This window comes from Drosophila virilis, chromosome 2 (assembly GCF_030788295.1).
Source record: "Drosophila virilis strain 15010-1051.87 chromosome 2, Dvir_AGI_RSII-ME, whole genome shotgun sequence".
Lineage (NCBI taxonomy): Eukaryota > Metazoa > Arthropoda > Insecta > Diptera > Drosophilidae > Drosophila > Drosophila virilis.
The window spans coordinates 16,888,706-16,914,213 of record NC_091544.1 but is presented as its reverse complement, the minus strand read 5'-3'; the positions used below and the strand labels follow the sequence as shown (position 1 = coordinate 16,914,213).

General features: G+C 39.8%; 1 protein-coding gene across 7 annotated transcripts in view; it reads left to right on the top strand.

Annotated features, from left to right (window-relative positions):
• Positions 1–25,297, top strand: part of plx (PTB_TBC1D1_like and TBC domain-containing protein plx) — a 33,348-nt gene extending 8,051 nt beyond the window's left edge. For 3 of the 7 annotated variants that reach the window (XM_070206820.1, XM_015172002.3, XM_070206819.1), the window contains exons 3-10: positions 4,596–5,093; positions 19,050–19,780; positions 19,897–20,058; positions 20,258–21,145; positions 21,759–21,901; positions 21,958–22,550; positions 22,610–23,179; positions 23,249–25,297. In XM_070206820.1, coding sequence (XP_070062921.1) covers positions 4,596–5,093; positions 19,050–19,780; positions 19,897–20,058; positions 20,258–21,145; positions 21,759–21,901; positions 21,958–22,550; positions 22,610–23,179; positions 23,249–24,298 — 4,635 coding nt within the window. In that variant the 3' untranslated portion in view covers positions 24,299–25,297. Of the gene's footprint in view, positions 1–4,595; positions 5,094–10,992; positions 11,096–12,823; positions 13,279–19,049; positions 19,781–19,896; positions 20,059–20,257; positions 21,146–21,758; positions 21,902–21,957; positions 22,551–22,609; positions 23,180–23,248 lie in introns of those variants that run through there. The other 4 variants (XM_015172000.3, XM_015172003.3, XM_070206821.1 and 1 more) reach the window with 4 other exon arrangements.
• Positions 25,298–25,508: the final 211 nt, after the last annotated feature.

Here is a 25,508-nt window from a genome sequence, read left to right as displayed (position 1 = left end):
GAATATTATGGATATAGTTTGTTTGATGCACCACTCAATCAAAATCAAATATTAATTGATACATTATCATATACATTAATTATATTTCTCCCGTTTTAATGCAAACTTCTAGTTTATTATTTTTGTAATCGAAATCTTGCTTAAACTTACGAAAGCTCGTCTCCAATTAGAATCAAAACTTGTCATATTTACCCTAAATCATTTTATAAACTCTTCCATTAGCTGTGCTAGTGTTGTGGATCGTATCTTGCGCCCATTTCTCATAGGGGTAATGTCGTGTCTAGCTGCCAAAGTATTTTTAATTAGTTAATAATATAGCTTAAATTGCAGTTCACTGTTCAATTCTAATTAAGCTGCGGCTCACGATTGTGTCACGCGCTCATCTCCAATTAGAATCACGACGCGTCGTGCTGTCAACATCGCGTGTTATTGCTCACCGATTTATACGTTTTAACCGTTTCTTCATTACGTTTTCATGTGCCAGCTGACGTTCGCTTGTGTTCTTGTTATGCATGAACTGCGTTTAGTCGTTCTTGTTGTTGTTGTATTGTTGTTGTTGTTGTTGTTGCACAATAAATTGCCTACAATTTCCCATTACATTGCTGTTATTTTTGCTGCTGCTGCTGCTGCTGTTGTCGTCGGCAGCATTTTAGCCATATAATTAACATTAACTGCTTTGGCTGACGCTGGCGCTGTTAAAGTCTTAATAACGCGTTGTACTTTGTTAAATGGGGCCAAAAAGGTCAGAGCCTGGTTCTTGGCCATTGCTGACATTGCGGCTGTCATAAATAAGCCGGAATCTATGCGGCATCGATCTGAGAATATTGCAATTAATGGCTGAGCTAACGGCTAATCTTTATCTGGCGGAGATATTAGTTACTTTCTATTTATTACAGATAGCTCGAAGCGGGTAATCGATTTAATTTATTCATTGCAACAAATAGATTTTTAATTGTTTTTTTTTGCTTTATAGTTTGCCTTGGGCTAACAAGCCAGTATTTCAGGCTAGCAAAATATCCCATTAAATAAAGTGCAGTACTCTGTTTGATTAAAGCTTGCTTACATTACAAACCCCTTGATATGTTTCTGAAGCAGTATAGAGGCCTGCTTCCTTTTTTATTATTATTCGAACTAATAAACGTATACAAGATATTTAATCGGATATTGACGGGGCTGGCAACAGCTCATTTAGTTGGCTTGAACAATAAGCTGGTTTAACCACATGCAATTATGGTAACTGGCGACCAAATCTCTACTCCCACAATCTGTTTATTTAAGCCAATGTAAACTGCTAACATAATGTTATAGATTCTTTTATTTTAAAGATAGCGAAATATTTTAAGAACCGAACTCGGCTCCTTCTGCTAAGCATGCTATTCCTGCCGTGGATTCTCTTTAGTCAGCCATATTGAGGCATAAACCTTAATCCACTTAAAGTTACTAAACGCTTTACTCAACGAAAATTGGCAGCAAATAGGTCGCCTTTGACAAACCTGAACAAATTGGTAATAAATAAATCGCATATATTCCTAAACAGTTTCCCAAATCACTGCCATCTATTTTTTTTTTTCATGGGAATCTGTTCCCTTCATTCCAATCTGACGCTTTCAATCGTTTTGTTATAATGAAAAATCCCAAATCGCTTTGTTCGCTGATTGCATTACAAACAGAAGTTGAACAATTTGTGATTCGGTCGACGCATAATTGGATTTGCTCAGTCAATGTCAAAGGCAAAGCGGAACGGCAGTTCAATCAGTCGAGAGTCGACAGTCGACAGCACTTAATTCACCTGGCAACGACAGCGTCTCTCTCGGCGATTCTCACATCGGTTGAGTGTAGTGGATCAAGTGGCAATCGCAAATTAATTGAAAATTGGCAACGTGCGGGTGGAGAAGTTCAACTGGAATGGAATCAAAATGGTTGCCTGGCGCTTTGCCATTAAAAAATTAATTTCGACTGGCAAAGGTGACTCGAACTTAAGCCAGGCCATATCCCCAATGATTACCGTGTTGCCAGGCAGCCTCATTAGGCGCCCCTTTTGCTACCTTTTACCCGCCACCGCGCAACGCTCCCACTGAAATGTTATTAATTGCAAAGTTTTTTCTTTGACGCTTGAAAAGTTTTTCAGCTTTTCCTATTTCTTACTCTCCGAGCACAGTGTATTTAAGTAGTTCTCGAGCTAACGCCCACGTTGCCAACTAAACAGCAGGCGGTCGCAGTTTACGGATTTTAATTTAATTTTCTAATAAACTTTCCATTTTCCATTTTCTGTGCTGCCTGCGCTTGGCCGACATCCTTTCGACCGGATTCCTTCACAGGTTCTTAAAGCTGCTCCCTGGTTGTTTACGTTTGTTTTTCTTTCTTCTGCCTCAATCAGTGAAATTAAAGTTTGCCTTATAAATGGATGTGTGTCCAAGTTCATAATTGATGGGATATAAAATAAAGTAAAAGATAAATTGGTCGATAACCAACTTAGACATGACGCTTTTTGGCTTGAGGATTCCCAGTTGATGCCAACATTTGGTTCGGTTGATTATTTTCGACATTAAGAGATTTAACATTATTATTATTAATCCAAAGGACATTTAGGTCAAATGTAATTTGTATTGCACAAAGCATCTTTACCTACTTTGTAGGTCAATTAAAAATTAAATTTGTAAAAGTTCGACAATAGGGCTCAAATCGATGTGGTTTATTAACAGTGGATTTATAAAAATGTTGTATTTTTTAAACAAAAATCGATATACTAATATATCGATCAATAAAATACTTATTTTTCGGCACTTTGGAACTTAATTAATAAAATCAAGTTTTGTAGTTTATTGTTATGTTTACAAGATTTTAGGATTTTTAATATATGTTGCTAGTTGAACTTACGTCAACTTTGTACAAAGCCGTGTTTACTTTTTCCTGGGACACACGCATACACAGGCATACACACACACACACACACCAACTGGACTTAACTAGCGTCTGCCCAACTAACTGAACATAAATTTCATTTGCTTTCCCTTTATTTTGTAGAATAAAACCTTTTGATGGCAAAATTCTAACCGACGCCCCAAATGGGTCGACCTGCTTTCTGCCAGCAACGGCCCTAGCCACAACATCGGCACACCCCTTGAACGAGCTCCCCCAACGCCCCTTTCCCCTGTCCATGCCGCACATTGACACTCCCTAGCTACCCCATTGGCGTATATAGTAAAAACTGAGCAGCAAAAAAAAAAATAGTAATAATAATAAAGGGGGCCAAGAACAAAAAACAAGCATTGAGAAATGGCGGCACATGTTGACGGTGATGAGGACACCGGAAATGGAGCAGCCGCCATGTTTGCCATGTTGTCAAGCTGCTGTCAGCCTGGGTTTGCCTGTCTCTCTGCCTGCCATCCAGTATGTCTCTCTGTCTGTCTGTCTGTCTGTCTGCGCCTCATCCTTTCCCTGTTGCTTTCTCTGCCTCTAAGCGCAGCCCTTTTGTATTTGTGCATGCAAGTAAACTGATTAAAAGAATTTAATACTGTTAATCTGCTTCGTCTAGTGGAAACGCTGAATGCAGCCAGAGCCATGGAATGAGGAGCACGAGTACTTACAGCTGCTGCCTGTCTGCATGATAATTATACCCCGTACACTCGTTAAAACACAGCTTAAATGAGTTTCTGGCAATATGCATTTAAATACTGAGAAGAAATTATGCCTATTGCTTGTCATTTGTTTTGCTGCGAATGAGGAGCATTCCACTGACTAAGCTACATTTAAAAGTGTTTCATTTGTTACATTCAGCATGTTACATTGCATCGCTCGACATTCGTTTTATTACCTCTTTGACATATTTGCATTTGATAAATTTAGCTCTCATCCTATCTCTCTCTCTCTCTCTCTCTTATTTATATCTCATGCAGCCAATGAATGTTGTTTGAGTTTTGAATAATGTGCATTCCACTTGCTTTGTTACAATTAACTCATATGTAATCTAATTGGAATACATTTTCCCTAGAGATGCTCAGCAGAAGTAATTCATATTGCTTTACATGTGTTTAATTAAAAATGCTTTGGGCTCGAATAAATATAAATTGTCGAATGGCTGAACAATTCATTACATGCATTTTGTGTAAAACACTTATCTATGGTAAATGTAGGCATTTATTAAAATGGTTATTCAAGTTTTCTGCATCAATGACAGACGACAGTGGAACAAAAAATACATATTTGAAATAAAATTATACTTAAGATCTGGTTACATAGCGCATTATTCGATTAATTAAGACTTAATTAATATAGTTAAAATATGTGCAACAGTTAGTTAAAAACCATCATTTTGATCTGATACGCATTCAATTTGTTATGACATATTTATTTAACATTTCATCAAACGTTAGCGCTGTCTACTCTTTTTAATAGGGTATGTCGCATTCGAGCTTGCCCATACTTGTCTCTTAACGCATGTCTGGGCAAATACAACGTATAATATCAGATTGAACTACAAATAGAACATAGATAAAGCTACCATTGAGGCAGCCTTCAATCTGGTGGCTACTCATTAAGTTTCTGAGCAATTTTGCAACGTAATGCTTATGTTTAACAATATCTACTGATTGCAGCTGTCGGTTGGCATTGAGCATGGCATACTGGAGTCATACAACTCGGACTTTGAGCTACAATTCAGCCATCCGCTAAAGCATATTGTGGGCATGTGCCGCATTATACACAAGCCGCAGTCGAAGAGCGTCGGCAATGGCTTCATCCAGCTCAAATCAAATGCTGGCCAGGCCACAACGGCCAATTGTGGAACAGCTGCCGCCCACTCATCTTCCACGTCTGCCGCCGCTGTGGCTGCAGCTGCTGCTGCTGGCTCACTGACCGCCAATGGGCCGCGCCAGACGCTAACCACATCCACATCCTACGGCTCACTGTCATCCAGTGCTGCGGCCGCTTATCAGCTGCAGCAGCAACAGCAGCAGCAGCAGGCGGCCGACGCAGAGCAACCGCACAACTTTATGGAATTCCAAGGACCCATTACCGGGCTGGTCTATCTGCTAAAAGATCCCAAGGATCCGCTGCTGCACATTTATCTATTCGAGTGCGACACCATCGAGGAGGTAAGTTCCAATTTAAGCTGAGCTTATGTTTGATTCTCGTCATTTAGTTTTTGTTTGGCCCCCTGCGGCCCACTCTGCGCCTTTTGAAATGCATTCGACATGAAAATCTTTAGAAAACTTGCAACAATGGTTATTGTTTTAAAAACCATTTGAATTAAATGCAAAGGGCACAAATGCAGCTACCGATTTATGAGGAAACTTTTAAAGTTTTTCCTCTCTATAACTTTTAGTTAACTTTCCGTGCGGAAAAAAACTCAATCAAATGAAATTCAATAAAAATAGCGAGTCATGAACGTGACTGACGGGAAAAAGACCCCGCACGAACATCTTGAGTTAATTAATGCAAATTCTGAGCACCACGGAAAGTTAATTCAAAAGGTCAGCCTTCAACATTTTAATCATCTAAACTGGGCATTTTGTATTATAAGCACAAAGTGCAGAAAATGGGTGAAAAGTGTTAAATGCAACTTTTTAATTATTTGCGCAGTTAGACTAAAACTCATTTTGAAAGTTTTTACTGGTAGTTGAAAGTCATTTGTTAAATCGATTTGCGAACATGCATTTATCATGACTGGAATACTGTGCTTAGAGAGTTGTGATACACCACTTATTTTCGTGAAATTAACCTTAAACTCAATTTTAGGTCTATTACATTAAAGGTAAATGTACCTTAAACTAATGAATATTGGTGAAATGAATATGCATGCAAGTTAATTGGATATAATAAACAAATGTATCACTAATTGCGGAATGGTATTTAAATAAAAAGGTTTTTTTTTGTAATTTTATTTTTACCAACAATTGATCAATTTTGGCTCTAACAAGATTAAATGGTTTATATAGTCAATGATAGAAGGGGTCTTTTCAGCCAGGTAATAAAAAGAGTAAAATTTGTTTTGACGGTGTTTCGGGAAAATCCCACCGCAAGTGCGGAAAAATTGCGAAAAATGTTTGTATGCAACTTTTTTGTTTACCATCCAATTGGCTTCGAACTCATTTCAAATAACTCTGTTCACATTCATTTGAGGTGTGTTACGCACTTTTTAGAAAATCCATCCGTTCTTGGTGAAAATGGGGGTAATTTCCATGGATCTACATAACAAATCATTTAAGACCTGTCTTACATTTTTTTCGTGAAGCTTTAAGTTGTTGTTTATCGTCCGATTAATTTCGAAATCATTTTCAAATGTTTTTGAGACAATGTTTACTTTGTACGTACCACGGGCAAGACCGGGTTAGTAATATATAGATTTATAAATGTTGCCAGTTAAGTTTTACTAACGAATGTGCTGTATGTCATAAGTCCATCAAAGACACATGTAAACAGCCAAAGTGTGTCAACCTGGCGCCAGTTAACTTCAGGCAAAGCCCACAGAATGTCGCCAGCACACCAAATATTTAGCGCCCAATCCATTTGCCGAGTAGGGATTGGCGTCCAGCACGTAATAAAACAACTTCCGATTGTGTTTCTAATTAAGAGCGCTCGACCATAACTAAAACTAGGACGTAAATAAACTGCGAACGTCGCTGCTGACCGCACGCAAAATATTAATTTCCAATAAACAGTCAAGTAGCAAAAAATAAAACAATTACCAAATGCTGACACGCCCACTTCACAATATATATTATTAAGTGGGCGCACAGGCAACAGAATAGAAAGCGACAAAAAACATAAAATAAATCCATTCAGAAACTCGTAATAGCAGTGTTTTGTTTGTTTGGTATTAAATATTTTTTATATATACATATATATATATATATATATATTATGTATTTTTTGTGCAGGCGTTTTTTGTGGCTCAATTTAAATTGCAATTTACTTTTTTCTCGTGTTTTATAACGATTTCTGCTTTTGTTGCTGCTGTTGCTGATTGCGTGTCAAAAGTCATTTCGGGCAACGTTAGTTGGCCACGCCCCCCGCTGCTTAATTTACCAGCTGACTTTCTCTCTCTCTCTCTCTTTCTCATTGTGTGTGTTGTTAAAAAGAGGAAGCACTTTACCTGGCTATTCGGATTGTGTCAGTGTGCGTGTGTGCGTGTGAGTTTTTGTTTAAAATTTTGCTATCTGGGGCAGCAAGCTTTATGTCAGAGCGCCGGTAAATATGCTACAAAAACGATTACAGCAAGTTTTTTTTGGCGATTACATGCAATCAAATGAAATCTCAGTTAAAAAGAAAAATAATACATTTGGGCAGAAGATTTAATGATTAAATCTGTTTTTGTAGAAGACAGAATTAAAATTTGAATAGTTCAGTTAGAAATCATTAAAATATTTAACTGAGTCGAGTTGAAAGCTAAAAGCTATGAACAAAATTATTATAATAATTAATATATTGAAATGTTTCATGTATATTCTATGTATAATAGAATATTTAAAAAGACCTTATGAAATTCCTTAGTTCTTAGACTTCTTAACCCATGCTATTTTTCAAACGTTAGACTTTTACAAGGTTCGATAGGTTTCTACAAATCATAATATGCAAATGGAATTTCTAATTATGTTTCAAGTTAAAACAAAACTTGGCTCTTATCTTATATGACATCAACTAAGAAATTATCTTGAACCCTAAACTCAAATTTCTAAGCAATTAAAAGTAAATTATCTGCATTTTTGGCTCATCTTAAAATTGGTTGCTATAAAAAAATGTCTGGAGATTAAGATATTCACAAGAAATTTAAAATAACTGACATTTAGCTGGAGACAGAAGGCTTTTTCTTTTAATTGTAAGCACAAACTGTCGCATCTCCTTCAATGATCTTAATAAGTGCCTAAGACTCAAAGGAAAAAAAGGCTATTTTAAAGATTTCTAAGATTCAATGTAACAAATATGTATTGTCCATTTAATTTTAAATAATTCTGCGCAGGTGCACATGGCCACTTTAAAATTTCCAAGGTGTCCGAAATAATTGCATCCCAGCTGGGTAGCGTCCTCCAACGCTAATAGGCGTCATTAGGCGGGTAGAGAAAACACAATGATAAAGGGAAACCATTAGAAAAGCTGGCAAAAATGTACATAATTGCCGGGCGGAGATAAGTGGAGCAGACTTTCAGCTGAGGCAGTTAGCAGCTGGTGGCATCTGTGGTCTCTGTGGTCGCGAACATTTCATAAACTCATAAATATTTAAAAGGCGCGACTCACCTGTTAAACACTGTGCTAAACACCTATGGACCGCGCGGCGTATACGTAATGTGTTATGTGTAATGCGATTTTGTTTTAAATAATGTTTTGGACGGATCCTGGCAACCGGGCAACCAATTCACGTTGATTGCATGTCCTGCGGCGACTGTCCTTTGATTGTTGTCGCGTTGTTGTGGCAAATGACGCATGACGCTGAGCTGTCATTTGCATGGGGACATCATTGCCGTTTATAGTACGCTTTTATTATCCTGCAACAACAGCAACAGCAACAGCAACAGCAACTGCGTCAGGCATCGGGCACATTCACGTACCTTCGGCAAATGTCGTTTCCGTTGCCATAGCACAGACAGCATTGTTGTCATTCGCAACGCTCGCCCGACTTTTAATGGCCTTTGAGAGAACTTGCCAACGTTATCCTGGCTCTGCTGCTGTTGGCCCACATAGTCGAATCGAGTGTTGGCCACAATGCAATTGCGTTGACAATGCCACTTTCTTTATCAACTGCTAAATAAAAGGTGAACATTTTCCCTGTTAAAATATGGAAGCAGTAAAATTTAAATATTTTTTGATGCGGCGTCAATGTAACCATATGTTTGCGGCTTTCTTGCCGTTACCAGTCGCGAAGAGAATATTTGGCATATATTTCAAGAAGAGAAATGCTCTCCTTTTTAAAAGGTCAATTTCTATATATATATATATATTGTCATCGATAGGTATATAACATCATCGATAGATATCGATTGTGCATTGGATAAACGAGCTAAAGACTGAAGTTAATAAGTTATTTCAGCTATGACTGGCATTGCTTTTGCTTCCCTAACTTTGTTTTTGTTTTCTGCTATTAAAAGTTTTTTTTGCCATGTGAATTAGCAAAAAGTGCACACATAGTACAATCAGTTCACGATGTGGGCGTGTCATATGGCCCCTTTGGCCCTCCACCGCATGGCGAGAACTTTAACCTGGTTTGTGCTACAATGGATGCTACGAGCTGAACTTTCTGAGGCCTTTGCCTTTGTAGACATTTGCATATGCTCGAAACTGTGCTGTCAGTTCTGCACGGAATTGTTGGCCTTGGCCTGTTGGTCGTATCCTGGTCGGCAAAACACACACACCCATACACACACCCACACACGCTGGCACAACTTTTGAAATTGATATTGAGTATTAGTGCCTTATATACCCCGCTGTGCAGCCTGCCCCTTTGTGCCATTGATAATTGGCTTTTAGTTTTGTTTGCTTGCCCAGCTTGCACTCATTCCTTGCAGCATCAAAGCCTGCTCGATAACAAATTGAATTTGTCGCACATTCCAGCAGGAAGCAGCACTTTATATTTAGCTTTATTGCCAAATTGACTGCTTTTACTATTGAGAATTTAATTTAGTTAGCCTTTGGCTCGATATGCATAGTGCATTTTTATTCAAAAAAACTAGTTGGGCTTTTGTCAGTTAGTTGGCTGCAGTTCTGATGCTTTCATTGTTTGCCCAGTTTGCCATACTGATAGAGCAACTTTTATCCAAATAATTTATTCGGCTTGCAGCTATCTAAAAATGTTCATATCAGTTTTTTCGTGTGCTCATCAACAATTTTTGTTTGTTTGCTTTGCGCTCATTAGCAAATTGCTGTCAGTTCTCAATTTACGTTTTGTATATTCATTAAATTTCAATTCTAAAGTATTTTCTTTAATCCTAAAATGATGATACTTGGAGTAGTTGCTAACCCAAGGGTACATAGAACAAATTTCGATGTGCAAATCTCGTACTCGTACTCCCTGCGGTCTTCCCCTCCCGTATCCGTCTGCTGCTTAAGCTATGAATCGAAATATTATCGAAGATCAATTTATAAAGATAATAGTCAAATGGCCTTTAATTGTTTTTCAAATATTAAACTCTAATTGTACCCGTTTTTTGAAAATGCATGTGTTTATTGTGTAAATGTATGTAAGAGACAGAAGAAGGACTTTCCAACACCACGAAGTATATATATTCTTGGTCAGGTCGGCAAGCTGCTTCGATTAAGCCAAGTCCTTCTTTCCGTCTACGTGAACGTGTCGATATCGGAAATAAGAAAAGGTTACATAGGAGCTAATCTTATCAATAAGAATCGGTCGAGGCAAAATATTCGAGTTTCCCAAATATTTTCATTAAACTAAACTAATTTGCGAACATCACTCTACTCGCATATAAACTGAAACTGATCAAGAATGCATTTTTTAAACAAGGGAAACAAGAAGAGTGCGTCTATATGTTCGTGTGTTTTTATGTTTACAAGCAAGGTCCTAGGGCATCCGCTAGTCGCGCATTTCCGACCAGAACACTTTTACTTGAAGTCTGTCCATTTGCAATGTCATTTGGCTAACAGTTGCATTGCTTGCCTTTTGTTTACGGCTTAACAATTCGCACAGATCACACATACGCAGTGTTGCCAGTTCGCACTTTTAACCATACAAACACAAGCTCGCACACACACACACACACACATACTCTTCTTCTCTCCCGTCAGCACTCTCTCAATTTCTCACACTCTCACTGTTGCTCTTCACGTTTTCACTGTGCACTCATTGAGAAACTTTTCAACTGTTTTGCGCTGTTGCTTCAATTTCACATGCGCAGGTTGCTTGACTATTGTGGCTGTTGTTGTTGTTGTTATTGTGTTGTTGTTATGGTTGTTGTGGTTGTTGTTGCTGCCTGTCAGCGATTCTCTCGCACTCAATGGGCTGGGAGACTAGCGAATGGGATCCGTTGTTGCTGCCAGTTGTCAGTTGTCTGGCGGCAATTGAATCGCGTACGCGCTTTGCTGAATGCAGCGACAGCTACCAACAAAAACACAAAAACAACAACAAAATTTAACCGTTAAATAAAAAAAAGTAATAAGAAGCGAATTACAAAAAAAAATATATGTATAAAAAATAATAATTTCGATTGGAACAAGAATTAAACTCGTTTTGCTGTGCCAAGCTATGTGCCAATACGAAACAACAACAACAAGTTATAGAAAATATATAAATAAAATGCGCCACACAAAAACCAAAACAAAGTCCAAATTTCCATACACATGAACATCGTGTATATATAAATTTACATATATATAAGTATACTTATGTAGATATACGTATGTATATGCATATATATTCTAGTTGCGTCAGTTGGGCATTTCTTTTATTTTATCTTTCATTATTCACTTAATTGAAATGCCTTCAAAGTTAAACACAAACAAATCAATTGAGAGTTAAATATGTAAAAAGTGTACAATTTAAATTAATAAAAATTAAAATAGCTGTACTGCTTTGGAACTGGCAGTTAAATAAATATTAAAGCCTTGTGATTTACCATCATGAGTTATTTACCAACTGTTCAGATCTGTTTCTTAGTAACTATTCGCGATATATCTATAATTTTCAAAGCTGATTTATTATTATAGTTGTTTTCGCTGTGGACTTCAAGTGTGCTTGGATAAACAACTCTTACATAAAGCACTAAAAGCATTCGATTGTATTTGCATTGTCCCAAATACTTAAAAGTTTTGCCTGTCAATGGGTAGCGCAAACAGGCGATTCTCAAATCAAGCAAACGAATTAAATACAAAATCAATTAACGCGACAATTAACAAAAGGCAAAAGATACAGCATCTCCTCTCTCTCTCTCCCTTTCTCGCGCTCTCTCTCTCTCTCTCTTTCTCTCTGTGTCTCTATACATATAGATATATATTAAGTATTCAGATACAGATACAATGCCTCAACGTTCACATATCGATTAGATACATTAAGTACACTTGTGCTGTATTCATCAGATATGTAAATGAAATATTGCATATGCGACCTCAGGGAATAACTGAACTACGTATAAATAATTGTGACTTCTTATCGCACAACCTCAACCGCAACGATGTATTTTGGTACACTCCCTAGCAATAACTGTAATCACAGATTTCACAATAGCCGCATTATTAGTTTCTCTTCCAATCGAATAATACTCTCGTTCTGGTGGTACCCTTATATCTATAGGGCCCGGTCCATTTGCGGTCGTTGTAACCGGCCTACGAAATTTGCCCTCCAAATGATTCAAGACTATCGCACGAGCCGTTTGTGTTTTTTATTGCGACACGAGTCTAAAAACCGAATAGGATTCTGTGCTTTCATGTAGATTCAAAAACAAATTTGAAGGGGATTTTATTATTGAGGTAGAAAAGCATTCGAATATTCGATAAATATTTATGCAGCGTTCTAATAAAAAAGAAATATTGCTAAAATAAAAATAGAAACCACAGAATAATCAATAAATTTATAAAAATATACCAAACAATGCCAAACACATCATTTCTAAAGAATGTTAGAAAAGCATTTGAACGAATATTAAATAAAGTACATCAGTTATCATATATTAATATACAAATATTCAAAAAAAAGACCTATATACAATACAAAAATACAAAAATATTTAAAATTTATAAAAAACCAAATTTAAAAGAGTGTCAGTTAAAATTAAAATAAAAAGAATTAAATAAAGGTGTAAATAAATTAAATATAAAGTATAAATAACAAATTAAGTTTTTCCCAAGAATTAAACATAATCTATAACTTATTTTTTGATGACAGGGAAAATCAAAAAGTATGGTAACACCAATCTAGTAAATGTCCCGTGATATAAAAATGATGTGAAATCTATTAATATACATATGCATTAAACGCAAAGATACAAATTTGTATAAAAATAAAAGCAACACACTAAAAATGGCAAACTCAACAAATTTGTGATACTTCTAATCTTCAATCTTAAGTGCACAAACACATTAAAAACTCAAATAATTTATGATATAAATTAAATTTGCTAACTGCGCCCAGCGGAATTCGCAGCAACAGTAAGTTTCCTAACTTGCAACAGCAACGTAACAGCAACCAAACACAACAACAACAACAACAACAACCAGATAAAGAACAACAACAAGAGGCAACATATACAATAGATTAACATGTTTACGGTGCCATTTCATCGGGACACAATCCTGACGGCCTCCGTCAGCGATGCATCCGTGCTGAATAAAAGCCGCACCGTATGTACAGAAGCTCCGGCGGAGTCGAGCCAGCCGCCACTTTAAATTGATTTCAATTTTTGTTCGTGCTTCGATTTGATTTTGTTACGATTGCTTTTTGTTTTTATTTTTGTTTATTATTATTTTTTGTTGTTGTGCAATTGTCTTTGTTTTTAATTTTATTCTTTGTTTGTTTACTTTTGCATTTTTATTTAATTTTTTTTGTTGTTTTCTACCTTATGTAATGCATTGTCTCAACCTATGCATGCAGCCCGCAACTCGACTAATTGCAGTGTTTAGCCCAAGCTTTAAAATCTATTGAAAACGGAAAACTTCACGAGCTGCCGCTGGCTTAACCCTGACATTGCTGGCTCTCTGTTCACATCTAACTTTAATTGATGCGCCCTTGAAACAATATTTCATTCTCCCAGCTGCCGCTCACAACTTAATTTCTCAACATACATATGTATGTATCTCGTTCGCATGGCAACAATTTCTTTGGATTTTATTCTCTCTGCATGCATTATTAAACCCGTAGAGTCTCTCGGTAACCATGCAAATGGCCAGCACATAAATGCATTATCATATAGAGTGCTTTTATTGCATTTATACCGCCGTCCTCCTCACTTGCGGCTGCTCTTGGAAATGAAATTTCTCGCGCGTGCCAAGAACCAAAAGTCAGATACACAAAGTGAAGCGTCGGCTACTTCTTGTTCGCCCGAACAGGAATACTTTGATGTTTTTATATTTATGTTTATTTTTTTCTCACTGTCATAGGCGTCAGAAAAGTTGGTTTTTCCACTGAATTTGGCGTCTGTGGACCACACTTGACCCTGACCATGTCGTGCTCAAAGGAGCGTAATGTCTGGTAAACATTTATCCTGTAAAGTTTTTCAAGGCACTCGAAAGGTTGTCCAAAGTGCTTTACAAATTCGTTGGTCAAGTTGTGACGCAGTTCCAAAGTGAAACAAAAAAAATATAAATAAATAAAAACTGAAATTTATTTTAGAATATTGTATTTGAAAACATTTTATTTAATTTTGATTCTTGTCAAAGTCAATGTCAGCGAGCTTATTTTGATTTGCCATGATGTTTATCTGTCAGCTTAAATATTTAGCAAGCATATTAATATTGCAGTATTGCCATCTTGCAATACAATATACTGGCAACACCAAACAGTGTTGGTAAATAGTAAACAGCTTGGAAGTTTAACATAAAACAAGTTTATCATTATGATGGGAACTTACTTTACTGGCTTTTAATCAAATCGAATTCTAAATATGTAAATTATCATTGGATAAAGCTTAAGCGTGCCTCAGTTAGCAGTTTTTCATAATCGCCAGATCCTATTAGCACCGAACCGGTACAATCGTTCGGGCCTTGTGGATCGCCGAGCAACACAACAAATAATCTTTCTTATAAAAAAAATGCAGTCGTAAATTGCACAACTAATAAACTATAATTAGGAATTATTAAAGAGTAGCATGGAAATAGTTTGCTGAAAATTATAGCTAAAGCTGGATGTTAAAGTAGCGTATTAAATTTAATTACAGCATTTTTCATAATATTGCTACGTCAAAGATTTTCCACATTTCGCATGCGAGTTTCTCTGATATTTTGCCAATTGAGTTTATATAATATTCGACGATATATGTATATTTCTGTCATAATTGCAAATTGGCGTTAAATAAACAAAAGCTGAATATATATGTGTGTGTGTGTGTGTGTGTGTGTGCTTATTTGTAAACAAATCCAAAGCGAATTGTGAACAGGTTGCTTTCAATTTGCGCACAAAGAAATTAAACTAAACGCTCGAAACGAATCGCAGGGCATTACAAATTGGCTAAGGAAGCAGTTTGGTAAACAGTCTTCAACTTTAACCAACTGCCAATGTAAACAATGGCACTTTCTGTTTGATTTGACATTTACAATTAACATTTAGAATAGCTTGTCATGCGGTCATTAAACATATGCCGAAGGTTCAATAAACCTTTGGGTGCTCTTTAAAATTCATGCGGCAATTGGTTTGTTTGTTTGTATTTTTTTTTTCGCATTCGCATTCGCAATCCTCCAGACACTGTGCGAACTGCATAAAAAAGCCATAAGCCAGCAAAAACAGCGAAAATAAAGCAAAACGAGTTGCAATAACAGTCGCAACAAAAGTTCATAATAACACATTAAAATTGTGGCTCAGACTCTTGACATGCGAGATTTGCAAATATTGGAAAGTATTCTATATGCCATCTGCTGCAATAATGCAGCAGAAAATACGACGGCAATTTCGCGTTCCAGTAAATTCCTAGCCAAAATTATGTGTCTAAATGTCTACCACGAAAGATAAAAGGTTTTTCGTTTTTCTTCTCTCGCCTTGGGAGACAAAAAAGCGATAACATTTTATTTTTCCACCAAACACTTTTCGCTGGTTTGGTTCAGTCTATTATTTGTTCAACAAATCCGGCTTAAATTACAATTTGAAACAAGCAGCTAGAATACAGAAAATGAACACTGCAAATAATTAAATTACTTGCTAACAATTGCTATATTAAACATAAAACAATTTGAAGTTAGGGCTATTCCCAAGTCAATCGCTAGCAGCTTGCGCTTACATTTGATTTTCAAATTTAATTTTGTTGCGAAAACAAATTTTGACAACATGCTAAACACTTTAATAAATATTAAATGCATTTGTCTGGCTTGTAAATCATGTCATGGCAAATGCCTGAAGGACATGAGGCCAGACAATCCGGCGGCACAATCCGGCAGAAAAAACAATTGTCGGGTATGTGAAAAGCACAAATCTGTCGGAAAACACGCCCCCGTCATGTAATTTCAGTTTTTGTGGCTCATCAAATATTTTTTGTCATTTCGCGCAGTTTAAATACTGTTGAAGTTGCATTAAATATATGCATGTATATACAGACATAACGATGGGTAGTCGTCACATTTAACAAAAGATCAAAAACAATCTTTTAATCGACTACAGTAAAAAGTTAAAGCACGTACATACACACATTTACAAATGTTCATGGAAACAAAAAAATGAAAAAAAAAAAGGCGTCTAGAAAAATGCGCACAAAACGCGATGTGAACGTGACGTTGAATTGAATTCCTGTGAAATGTTTCGTACAAAAATTAAAGGTAAATATGTGTGACAGTACCTTGTTTGTTTGCCAACCTCAGTATATACCCTGTATGCACCTAAGTAGGGCAGAACAGTTTCTAAAAAAAGCTAAAAGCAGAAAACAACTTTGACCCTAAAATCGACTGCCATTAACTTAAATTCTGCCTTTACTTTTACAAGATTTATTGCTCCACATATAGAATATCTGTCACATTAATCTCTTACATATTTTTCAACCTATAAAAAGTTTCTTTAGTTTAGTGAGCGAGAAAGTGCTATGTGTATGTGTTTATTCTTATATATTTATATGTCTGACAAGATCAGAAAATGAGTCTTCGAGTAGGTAATGCCGCTCACGTGCTAACCAGGTGTATCGGCTAGGAGATTGAAAAGCGTTAAACCTTGCAGAAACGATGGAAACTAACCAGATGCTTAAAACGATAGCGAAACTATTCTGCAAGTCTTAGAATTTGGAAGCCCGTATACTCTACTTTTGCATATCGACAAACTATCTTTCAGCTGTCTTTGAAAACATACCCAAAGTATTTATCATCTATAAAGATAAGGCACCTCTACTTCTTATTCCCTTCTTATTCGCTGGTATATGTTTATACTTAGTATCGATCACTAGGTGCAGGGTATCTGCCAGTCGAGCCTTTACTGGAGTATACTTTTTAATAAATATGTAAACAAAAATGAAGGAAAAACATACTTGAAGGAGTGTATGCATGCACATATATAAATGGATATATGTGTGAACTTATGTGTACATATATATACGTAAATATGTGTGTATATTAGCCAAACAAACCGCCAAAGACGCGTTGCTAAGCGTGTCCCTGCTACCTATCAGCCATATAAGCGACTACACATGTATATGTATTTATATATATTCGGAAATTTGTCAACTTGTAGAGTCTGCAAAGAAATGACGTCACGATCACTCGGCCAGCGGCTGATCAGCTTCATATAGACAAAGCAGAGACAGCACCAAAATCGAGAAAAGAAACCATAAGATACATTTAACTCAATTTCGATAGCCAAAAAGTAGCGCAATTTAATTTTGTATGTTCGTTACGTTATTTTTGCCCTAAAGTGCTGATAAATGACAATTAGTTGTCATTGCAGTTAATGTATCTCACAGATACACGGCATATCTTTTAGACAGCGGCACTATGCACTGACATTGGACTTTGTAATTTGCTGGCAAATTTGTTTTGGCTCTTTGGCAGCATTTCAATGCCGCACAATTGGGCCAGAGGGCAGCCAAAAGAGATCAGAGCCCGCTTGTGAGAGAAAAAGTTCTCTCTTTTCTTCTTAATTCTCTCTAGGGAACTATCGCAACACGCAGCGGACAGCTGTTCAGATTGGGAGATTCATCAGATTCAGCTGCTGCTCCCCCGCTACGATGCATTGCTCAGATATTTGCGAAGCAGCGCAGACATGATGTCTGCACATGAATAGTGAACGTGATAATGCAAAATTCGCTCGCTTCGAAGAAAATCAGAATATATTTATAACTTTAAAAATTTCATATTTATTGAAGGTAACCAAAAAAGCGCGAGATAAATGCTAGAATCTGTAAAATGACTTGATAAGAATGCACAGAAACATTTTAAAAGTTCTCATCAGATTTTTAAGAATGTCGTAAAGTCTGTAGTAAAAACTCAACAATAAGATACTGGGAGAAATATCCCAACACTTATGCTATATCAATTTCGTATAGTCTTTAACATATACGCTGAATGCTTGGCTGAAAAATTTATTTGAATTATAGAGGATTTCTAATATTTGTCAAGGTTATATAATTATTCAAAATTTTACCTAACGTATCTAACTCAACTAAGGCAGTAACCATCCTTTATTGAGCCCCTACAACATCTTGAAGTACAGATAAATAGATCAAACCTGTTCCACTAATAACCTTTCCAATTGAACTGAACTGAAATATAGAAAAATGTTGTTAGCTATCTTCCAAAACTGTTGTCTTTATCGTAGCTAGATATAAATCGAGAGACTATTATCTATCTGATTTAATAAATCTGCATTTTAAGATGAAAAAAAATCAGCAGCGATGAGATTCTTTAGGATTATTTTATCTTAACCCCGCAACACTTTACAACAATTCAATTTTGCAGCCGCATCGTCTCGAATATTTATGAGCGCAGTGTCATGAAAATGTTAATTTTATACAGACTCCCGAGCTGTCGAGTTTTTGTCCCCCTTCAAATAACGTAATCATAACCTAACCTAATCTAACCTAACTAAACCGAAGTACATCTATCTACTTTGTCGGTGTCATGAATTTGATGCCCGAAAATTTCATTGCAAGCCGCAAAGTCACGACCAAAAAATACCCTTAACTGGCAAAGCCATAAAAAGTGTCATAAACTAAAGACAAAAGTCATTAAACTGAATGGAATGACAGACGGGAAACTGGACAGGACCAAAGCACAAAAACGCACCGAACGGTCATTTAGTCATCCAACCAACCTGTGAGGTGGGCGGCGGGATAGACGCTGCGCAGCATGTGCATCCGTAATGAAGTGGCTGGCTGTACAGTCTGTAGCTTGTTGTTGTGCTCACCGCATGTCTGCATGTCTGTTGTCCAGGCAATCCGATTTGAAGCTTAATCTTTAATACGCTCTCTCACTCTTATCTTATTTTGCAGATGGCCGAGCTGATGCATCAGATGCGCGATCCAGCGCACACGCTCGGCGGCTCGGTGGGCAGCATACCGCAGACATTGATTGCTGGTGCTGGAGGCGCCGCTCATGGTTCGCTGAATGGCATACATGCGACGCCGGCGACAAATCTGAAGATGAGCGAGGCGCTGCGCAATGCCCAACACGATGCTAATCCCAATCCGGTGAGCTCCAAGATGAAGGCATCCAAATCGTATACGCATGGGCTGAGCAACTCCTCGGGCACTGTTAACATTCCCACGTCCACGTCGGCACAGAGCAATCTGTCGCTGCTGGCGGACATCTCGCCAAATCACACACACTTCTTTGAGGTCATGTATGTGGGCAAGATACGCGTCTCGCAAAAGCGTGTGCCCAACACCTTCATTGACGACGCCCTGCCGAAGTTCAAGGCCTACGATGCGCAGCGTTTGCGGATCCTGCAGAATCGCAAGATGTCCCTGAGCAGCGAGGGCGGCATCGGGATTGAAGCCAAGAGCGCCGGCGGCGCACTCAAGGGCCATGAAATCAAGGAGGTGGACGAGGAGGAGCAGGAGTCACAGCCCAAGCCACAGGTTGAACTACAGCTGACAGGCGCCGAGGCGGATGCCGTACCACAACAACTGGACTCCACCTCCTCCAACAAGGAGAACAAATCGCCAGCCAAGCGTGCACTGCTGCGTGGTCAAAGCCAAATGGAGTTGGGACAAAAGGAGGTGTAAGTATGCCCATAACAAACTGCCTGTTGTCTGTCCTTTATACCCCCCAAATCTCCCCCCCCCCCCCCCCCCCTGACCAAAACTTATTCAAAAACGTCTATAAAAACGCAAGCAGCCCGGAGGATTCTAGTCAGCAACAGGAGGCGCCCAATGTCATTGTTAACAAACAGCCGACGCCGCCCAGGGATCAAGGCGAGGCGGTAGCCACAACAACAGCAACTACAGCGGCAGCTGCAGCTGCTCCAACTCAATTGCAGGCGCATTATGCGCTGGAGAAGTAAGTGGCGACCTAGTCCAGAGCCCACGCACGTTTAGTTGGTTAGACTTTTTCAGGTCTTTCTTTTTCGTTCGCTTGTTTTCTGTTATGTTTTTGCCTTGCACCAGCGCCTTTTTCATTAGCATGCCACGCCCACAATTACAGAGCACCTATATATGCACGCACAGCTAATCCTCTCCTGATTGTACCTCCCTTATAGCATACCAAAGCTGAGGGATCGTTCCGCCTCGCAGGGCTGCATACCGCCGTATGCGGAACAGAATCGCACCATGGTCTTCCTGGTGGGGCGCAGTGATTTACGGCTCATCTCGCCGGATCGCAAGCAAGTGCTGCTCTACAAGGATTTCAAGGATGTGGCCAGCTGTGTGCACGGCCAGAAGTCGCTGGATCATTTTGGCATCATCTGTCGCGAGCTGAACAACGAGGGCTACATTGGCTACGTTTTTAAGTGCCAGTCGGAGCACGTCTGCGATGACATCGTGGCGGCTATTGCTCAGGCCTTTGACACCTGTGCCGAGCAGAAGAAGAAGCAGGAGACGCAAATCTTCAGCTGCGAACATTGCCCCATGCTCTGGTACCACAAGCTCTGCACCGACGTGGAGGGCCTCTCCGAGAAGAAGACGCAGGCCATGATCTGGCGTCGCATTGCCACGCTAAGCGATGAGGAGCAGGAAATGGTGTGGGCCAAGTACTGCGGCTCCGAGAAGACCAACTCCCCGGTTGCCGAGCAGAATCAGTTCCTCATGATGCTGCTGCGCGCCCACTGTGAGTCGCGCCAGCAGCGTCACGTCCACGACACCGCCGAGAATCGTTCCGAGTTTCTCAATCAGTATTTGGGCGGCAGCACCATCTTCATGAAGGCCAAACGCTCGCTGACCAACTCCTTTGACAATCTGCTCAAGCGCAAGCCCTCCAAGGACGACATTGCCGTACCGCCACACAATCTGCGCGATATACGCGAAGGTTCCGCCGAACCACTGGGCGCCGAATCGCCACCCGAGGGTTTCCGTTCGCGCTCAAACACTGTGGGCGCCAGCCCCAGCAGCAAACCCAGCGTTGAGCAGCTCAAGAGCCCCATGATGGACATGTAAGTGCAAATTTGTTAGTTAGCCTGCCGCAACTGTTTGTTTAGGCTGCCATCACGCGTCTATAATGTCGCCTTCTTGGTCTCCGTCTTGATCTCCAAAGATCGCGCTTCCGCTAGACCGCGTCTTCAGGTCGGCATCTACGGAAGAATTTAATTATTATGGATGAAACACATTTATTTGCGTTCCGTTCCGTCCGTCCGTCCGTATGTATGAACGCAAGGATCTCAGAACATATAAAAGCTATATACTTAAAATTTTAGATGTAGGTGCTCCTAGTGCCTGCGCAGATCCGGAAAAAGAGGGTTCAAGTTATGCCCTAGTCGGGAGCTCCCGACTAGAACCTCTTACTTGTTTAAATTTATTATTCATGAGTTTTTTGTGAATAATAATAAAGAAAATAATAAAATAAACTTACGTATGGATTTGAACCGATGACCGTTCGCTTGCTAGTCCGATACGCACACAACAAAATCTCGCAGGGAGGTCGAAAGTCTACGTCCTAGCATTTCCTTGCAAACCAAAAGGGATCCCTTACCTTTTAGGCTGCATAGATACAGCATATACCCAATCTATTAATTGACACCAATCACTTAATAATTCCTTTATTTGCAGCTTTATCAAAGTGGGCAACAGTCCGAAAGAGGCGGAAACTCATCAGGGCTCTTGGCGCCAAGCCATACTCAACAGCGTGGTGACACCCTCCAAGGGTCTAGACAGCGAGGCGCCCACCGAGTACCTGTCGCCCATGCGCAAACGTAAGTCTTCTTGCTCTGATCTCCTCTTGTGATCCAATCGAATCAATCTCTTTCAGCTGTCAAACGCGGCAAGAGGGATGCAGCCGAGCTGCGCGAACTGTGGCGCACGGCCATACGACAGACCATTATGCTGAACCGCATGGAAACGGAGAATGCCATGCTGCAGGCGCGCCAGAACGAGAACGAGCTGAAGCGCATCAAGCTGGACTACGAGGAGATTGTGCCATGCGACAAGCAGCTGATCGAGCGCTGGGAGCAAATCATTGAGCGCAACTCCATGCAGATAGGCAACAAAAAGGATCCCAAGGTGCTGCGCCATGCCATACGCACTGGAGTGCCCCGCTCCAAGCGCGGCGATGTCTGGACTTTTCTGGCCGAGCAGCACTCGATGAACATGGCGCCGGTAGACACGAAACGTTTTCCCAACTACAATACGCCGTATCAAACGCTGCTCAAGCATCTGACCGAGCATCAGCATGCGATATTTATTGATCTAGGACGCACCTTTCCCAACCACCAGTTCTACAAGGATCCGCTGGGGCTGGGTCAGCTTTCGCTTTTCAATCTGCTGAAGGCCTACTCCATACTCGATCCAGAGCTGGGCTACTGCCAGGGACTGGGCTTCATTTGCGGCGTGCTGCTGTTGCATGTAGGTTGATCCTTGTTAGAGTTTTCGACTTCGTATTAATACGAGCCTCTTCCTTGCAGTGCGACGAGGCGAGCGCCTTTCAGCTGTTGAAGCATCTGATGTTCTGCCGCAATATGCGCACCAAATACCTGCCGGACATGAAGAAGTTCCAGCTGCAGTTGTATCAGCTGTCGCGTCTGGTCAAGGATCATCTGCCCGATTTATACGTGTGGCTGGACCAAAACGATGTCTCGCCCACTCTATACGCGGCGCCCTGGATTCTTACCGTTTTCAGTTCACAGTTTCCATTGGGCTTTGTGGCTCGTGTTTTCGATCTGGTTTTCCTAGAGTCCTCCGATGTTATCTTTAAGTTTGCTATTGCCCTGCTTTCGGTGCACAAGCAGCAGCTGCTCGCGCGCGATAACTTTGAGGAGATTATGGACTATCTGAAGTCGGTGGTGCCCAAAATGGATTTGCACTGCATGGAGCAAACCATGAAGTTGGTATTTGGTCTAGAAATTAGCAAGCAGCTGGCCGAGTACAATGTGGAGTACAATGTGCTGCAGGAGGAGATAACCACGACAAATCATCATCTCGAAATGCTGAATCGAGAAAAGGCAACGAATCAGCATCTGGAGCAACAGCTGCAGGTGAGTAGCTATAAGTTTATTTTCCATATGGCTATTTAATTACCGACTTCCATTATGCCATTCTGCCAGTTCGCTCAATCGTCAATTGCACAGCTGGAGACCACACGCTCCTCGCAGCAAACACAAATCTCTACGCTGCAGTCGCAGGTGCAGTCCCTGGAGCTGACGATACAAACATTGGGCCGTTACATTGGCCAGCTGGTGGAGCACAATCCGGATTTGGAGCTGCCCAGCGAGGTGCGACGCATGCTGCAGCAGCTGGATGATCTGGAGCGGCAGCGACGCAAGCCAATCTTTGCCGAGCGCAAAATTGGCAAATCCATTTCGGTCAACAGTCACTTGGGGTTTCCACTCAAGGTGCTCGAAGAGCTGAGCGAAAGAGACGAACCTGGTTCGCCACAAAAGCAGAAGAAGGAGAAGACACCTTTTTTTGAGCAACTGCGCCAGCAGCAACAGCAACTGCAGCAGCAGCGCAACCACACCAATGGACATCCAGAGCCGACTGTTGTCCCACCTGCGCCTCCAACGCGTCCCAATCGCTTGCTGGACAATGCCAGCGCACGCAGCGTCATGCAAACGAAGCTGGACGAACTGAAGCTGCCAGATCATGTTGATAAGTTTGTGGCCAACATCAAGAGCCCATTGGAGGTTGACTCTGGCGTTGGCACGCCCCTCAGCCCGCCCAGCACTGCAAGCAACGCTAGCAGCAACAGCACCGGCAGCAGCAACACTGGCAGCAACAGCAACAACAGCATCAACACCGGCAGCCTCTTCAGTCGCATTGGCTATAAAAGCACGCCCACAGCCCTCTCGCCGATGACCATGCGTCCATATTATAGTGGCGATATTGCCATAACCACAGCACCACACGAACACGAACAAGTAACGGAGCCAGAGCCGGGCATGCATCCACTCAGCATGGTGGGGGGCGATGTTAATGTCCGCTTCAAGGGCACCACACAGCTCAAGTCCATACGGCCCGTTCATCATATGCGTGCCATTACCTTGTCCGGCGTTCCGCCGAGCAGCGCGGATCCAACGGTGGAGCTGCCGCCGCCAAGCAGCGCGGTTCCAACGATGGAACTGGCGCCACCGGCGGCGCCTAACGGTCGCAGCTAACGGTTCTGATTCATCAGCAAGCTGCTGCGTAGCCTCTACCGGGAGACGATTCCTGAGCAGCCCTAGACGCCCTAACGCTTACCAGTACACCTCAGTTGCGGCTTAGATGCAAAAATAGATAAAATCAACAAAATACAAAAGCTACAAATTTCATTATGTTGCATGTTGCGCACAAATTGTTGCCATACATAAATATGTAATGGAAATCGCCCCGAAATTACCTAAACGTTATATACATAAATATATATATATATACAGACCCTATATATACATACCTATATATATATATATATATATATACTAGTACTTATACATGGAATTGGATAAATGCTTTTGCAACAAGAATTTTATAAATTTTGGCTAATATAAATTGTTCGTAAACCACCTTAATCAAATCGACGCTTAGACTATATATAAATCCCTATATATATGGCCTGATATAAGGAATTTGCTTAGCAGAGTCTCGCAGTCTCTAGTTTCGTTTAAGTTTATCTATTGTTCAACATACTTAATTTGTAACGAATTTAATTAGTCTTACTTGTTGAATTTAATGTTTCTTTAGTTTTAGTTAATTAGTTTAAACTGTTTCGCCTAATTTTTTATCAAATAATCATTTGTACATTATTTCTATTGGTTCTTATTGTAAACGACAAAAACAAAAATCCAAAATCCAGCAGCATATTAAATAAATTCCGATAACATTTGCATGTATGTGTACATTATAGTAGCTATATAAATTTCGAAATCTCTTCTTGGACTTGGATTAACTATATTGATTGTTTAAATATACGTACTTATATGCGAATATAAGAAAAATTAAATAAGTATATACGAAAATTGATAAAATGCATCATTGTTAAGTAAACTGCTTAGCTGGACTCTTTTTCATAGAGCGTCCAGAGTTTTTGTGTAGCTGATTTGTGTTTAGTCAATGAGTAAAGGAAATCATATAAAATACAGTAATAAATTCAATAACAATTATTTAATCGGCATTCAAAATATTGTTTTCTTCTGTGCTATGAGTTGTATAGGGGATGAACACAAGTTTGTGGCAAGGTCAAAACATATAATTTCAAATAATATAGTTTTATTATTCTTTATTCCAAAACCATATATATATTTTTTGAGCAACCAACTAAATCCATGTCGCCACTGATATAGGCCTGGTCAATCTAAAGGAAGGGCATCCTATTCTTCTTTCACCTCTTTA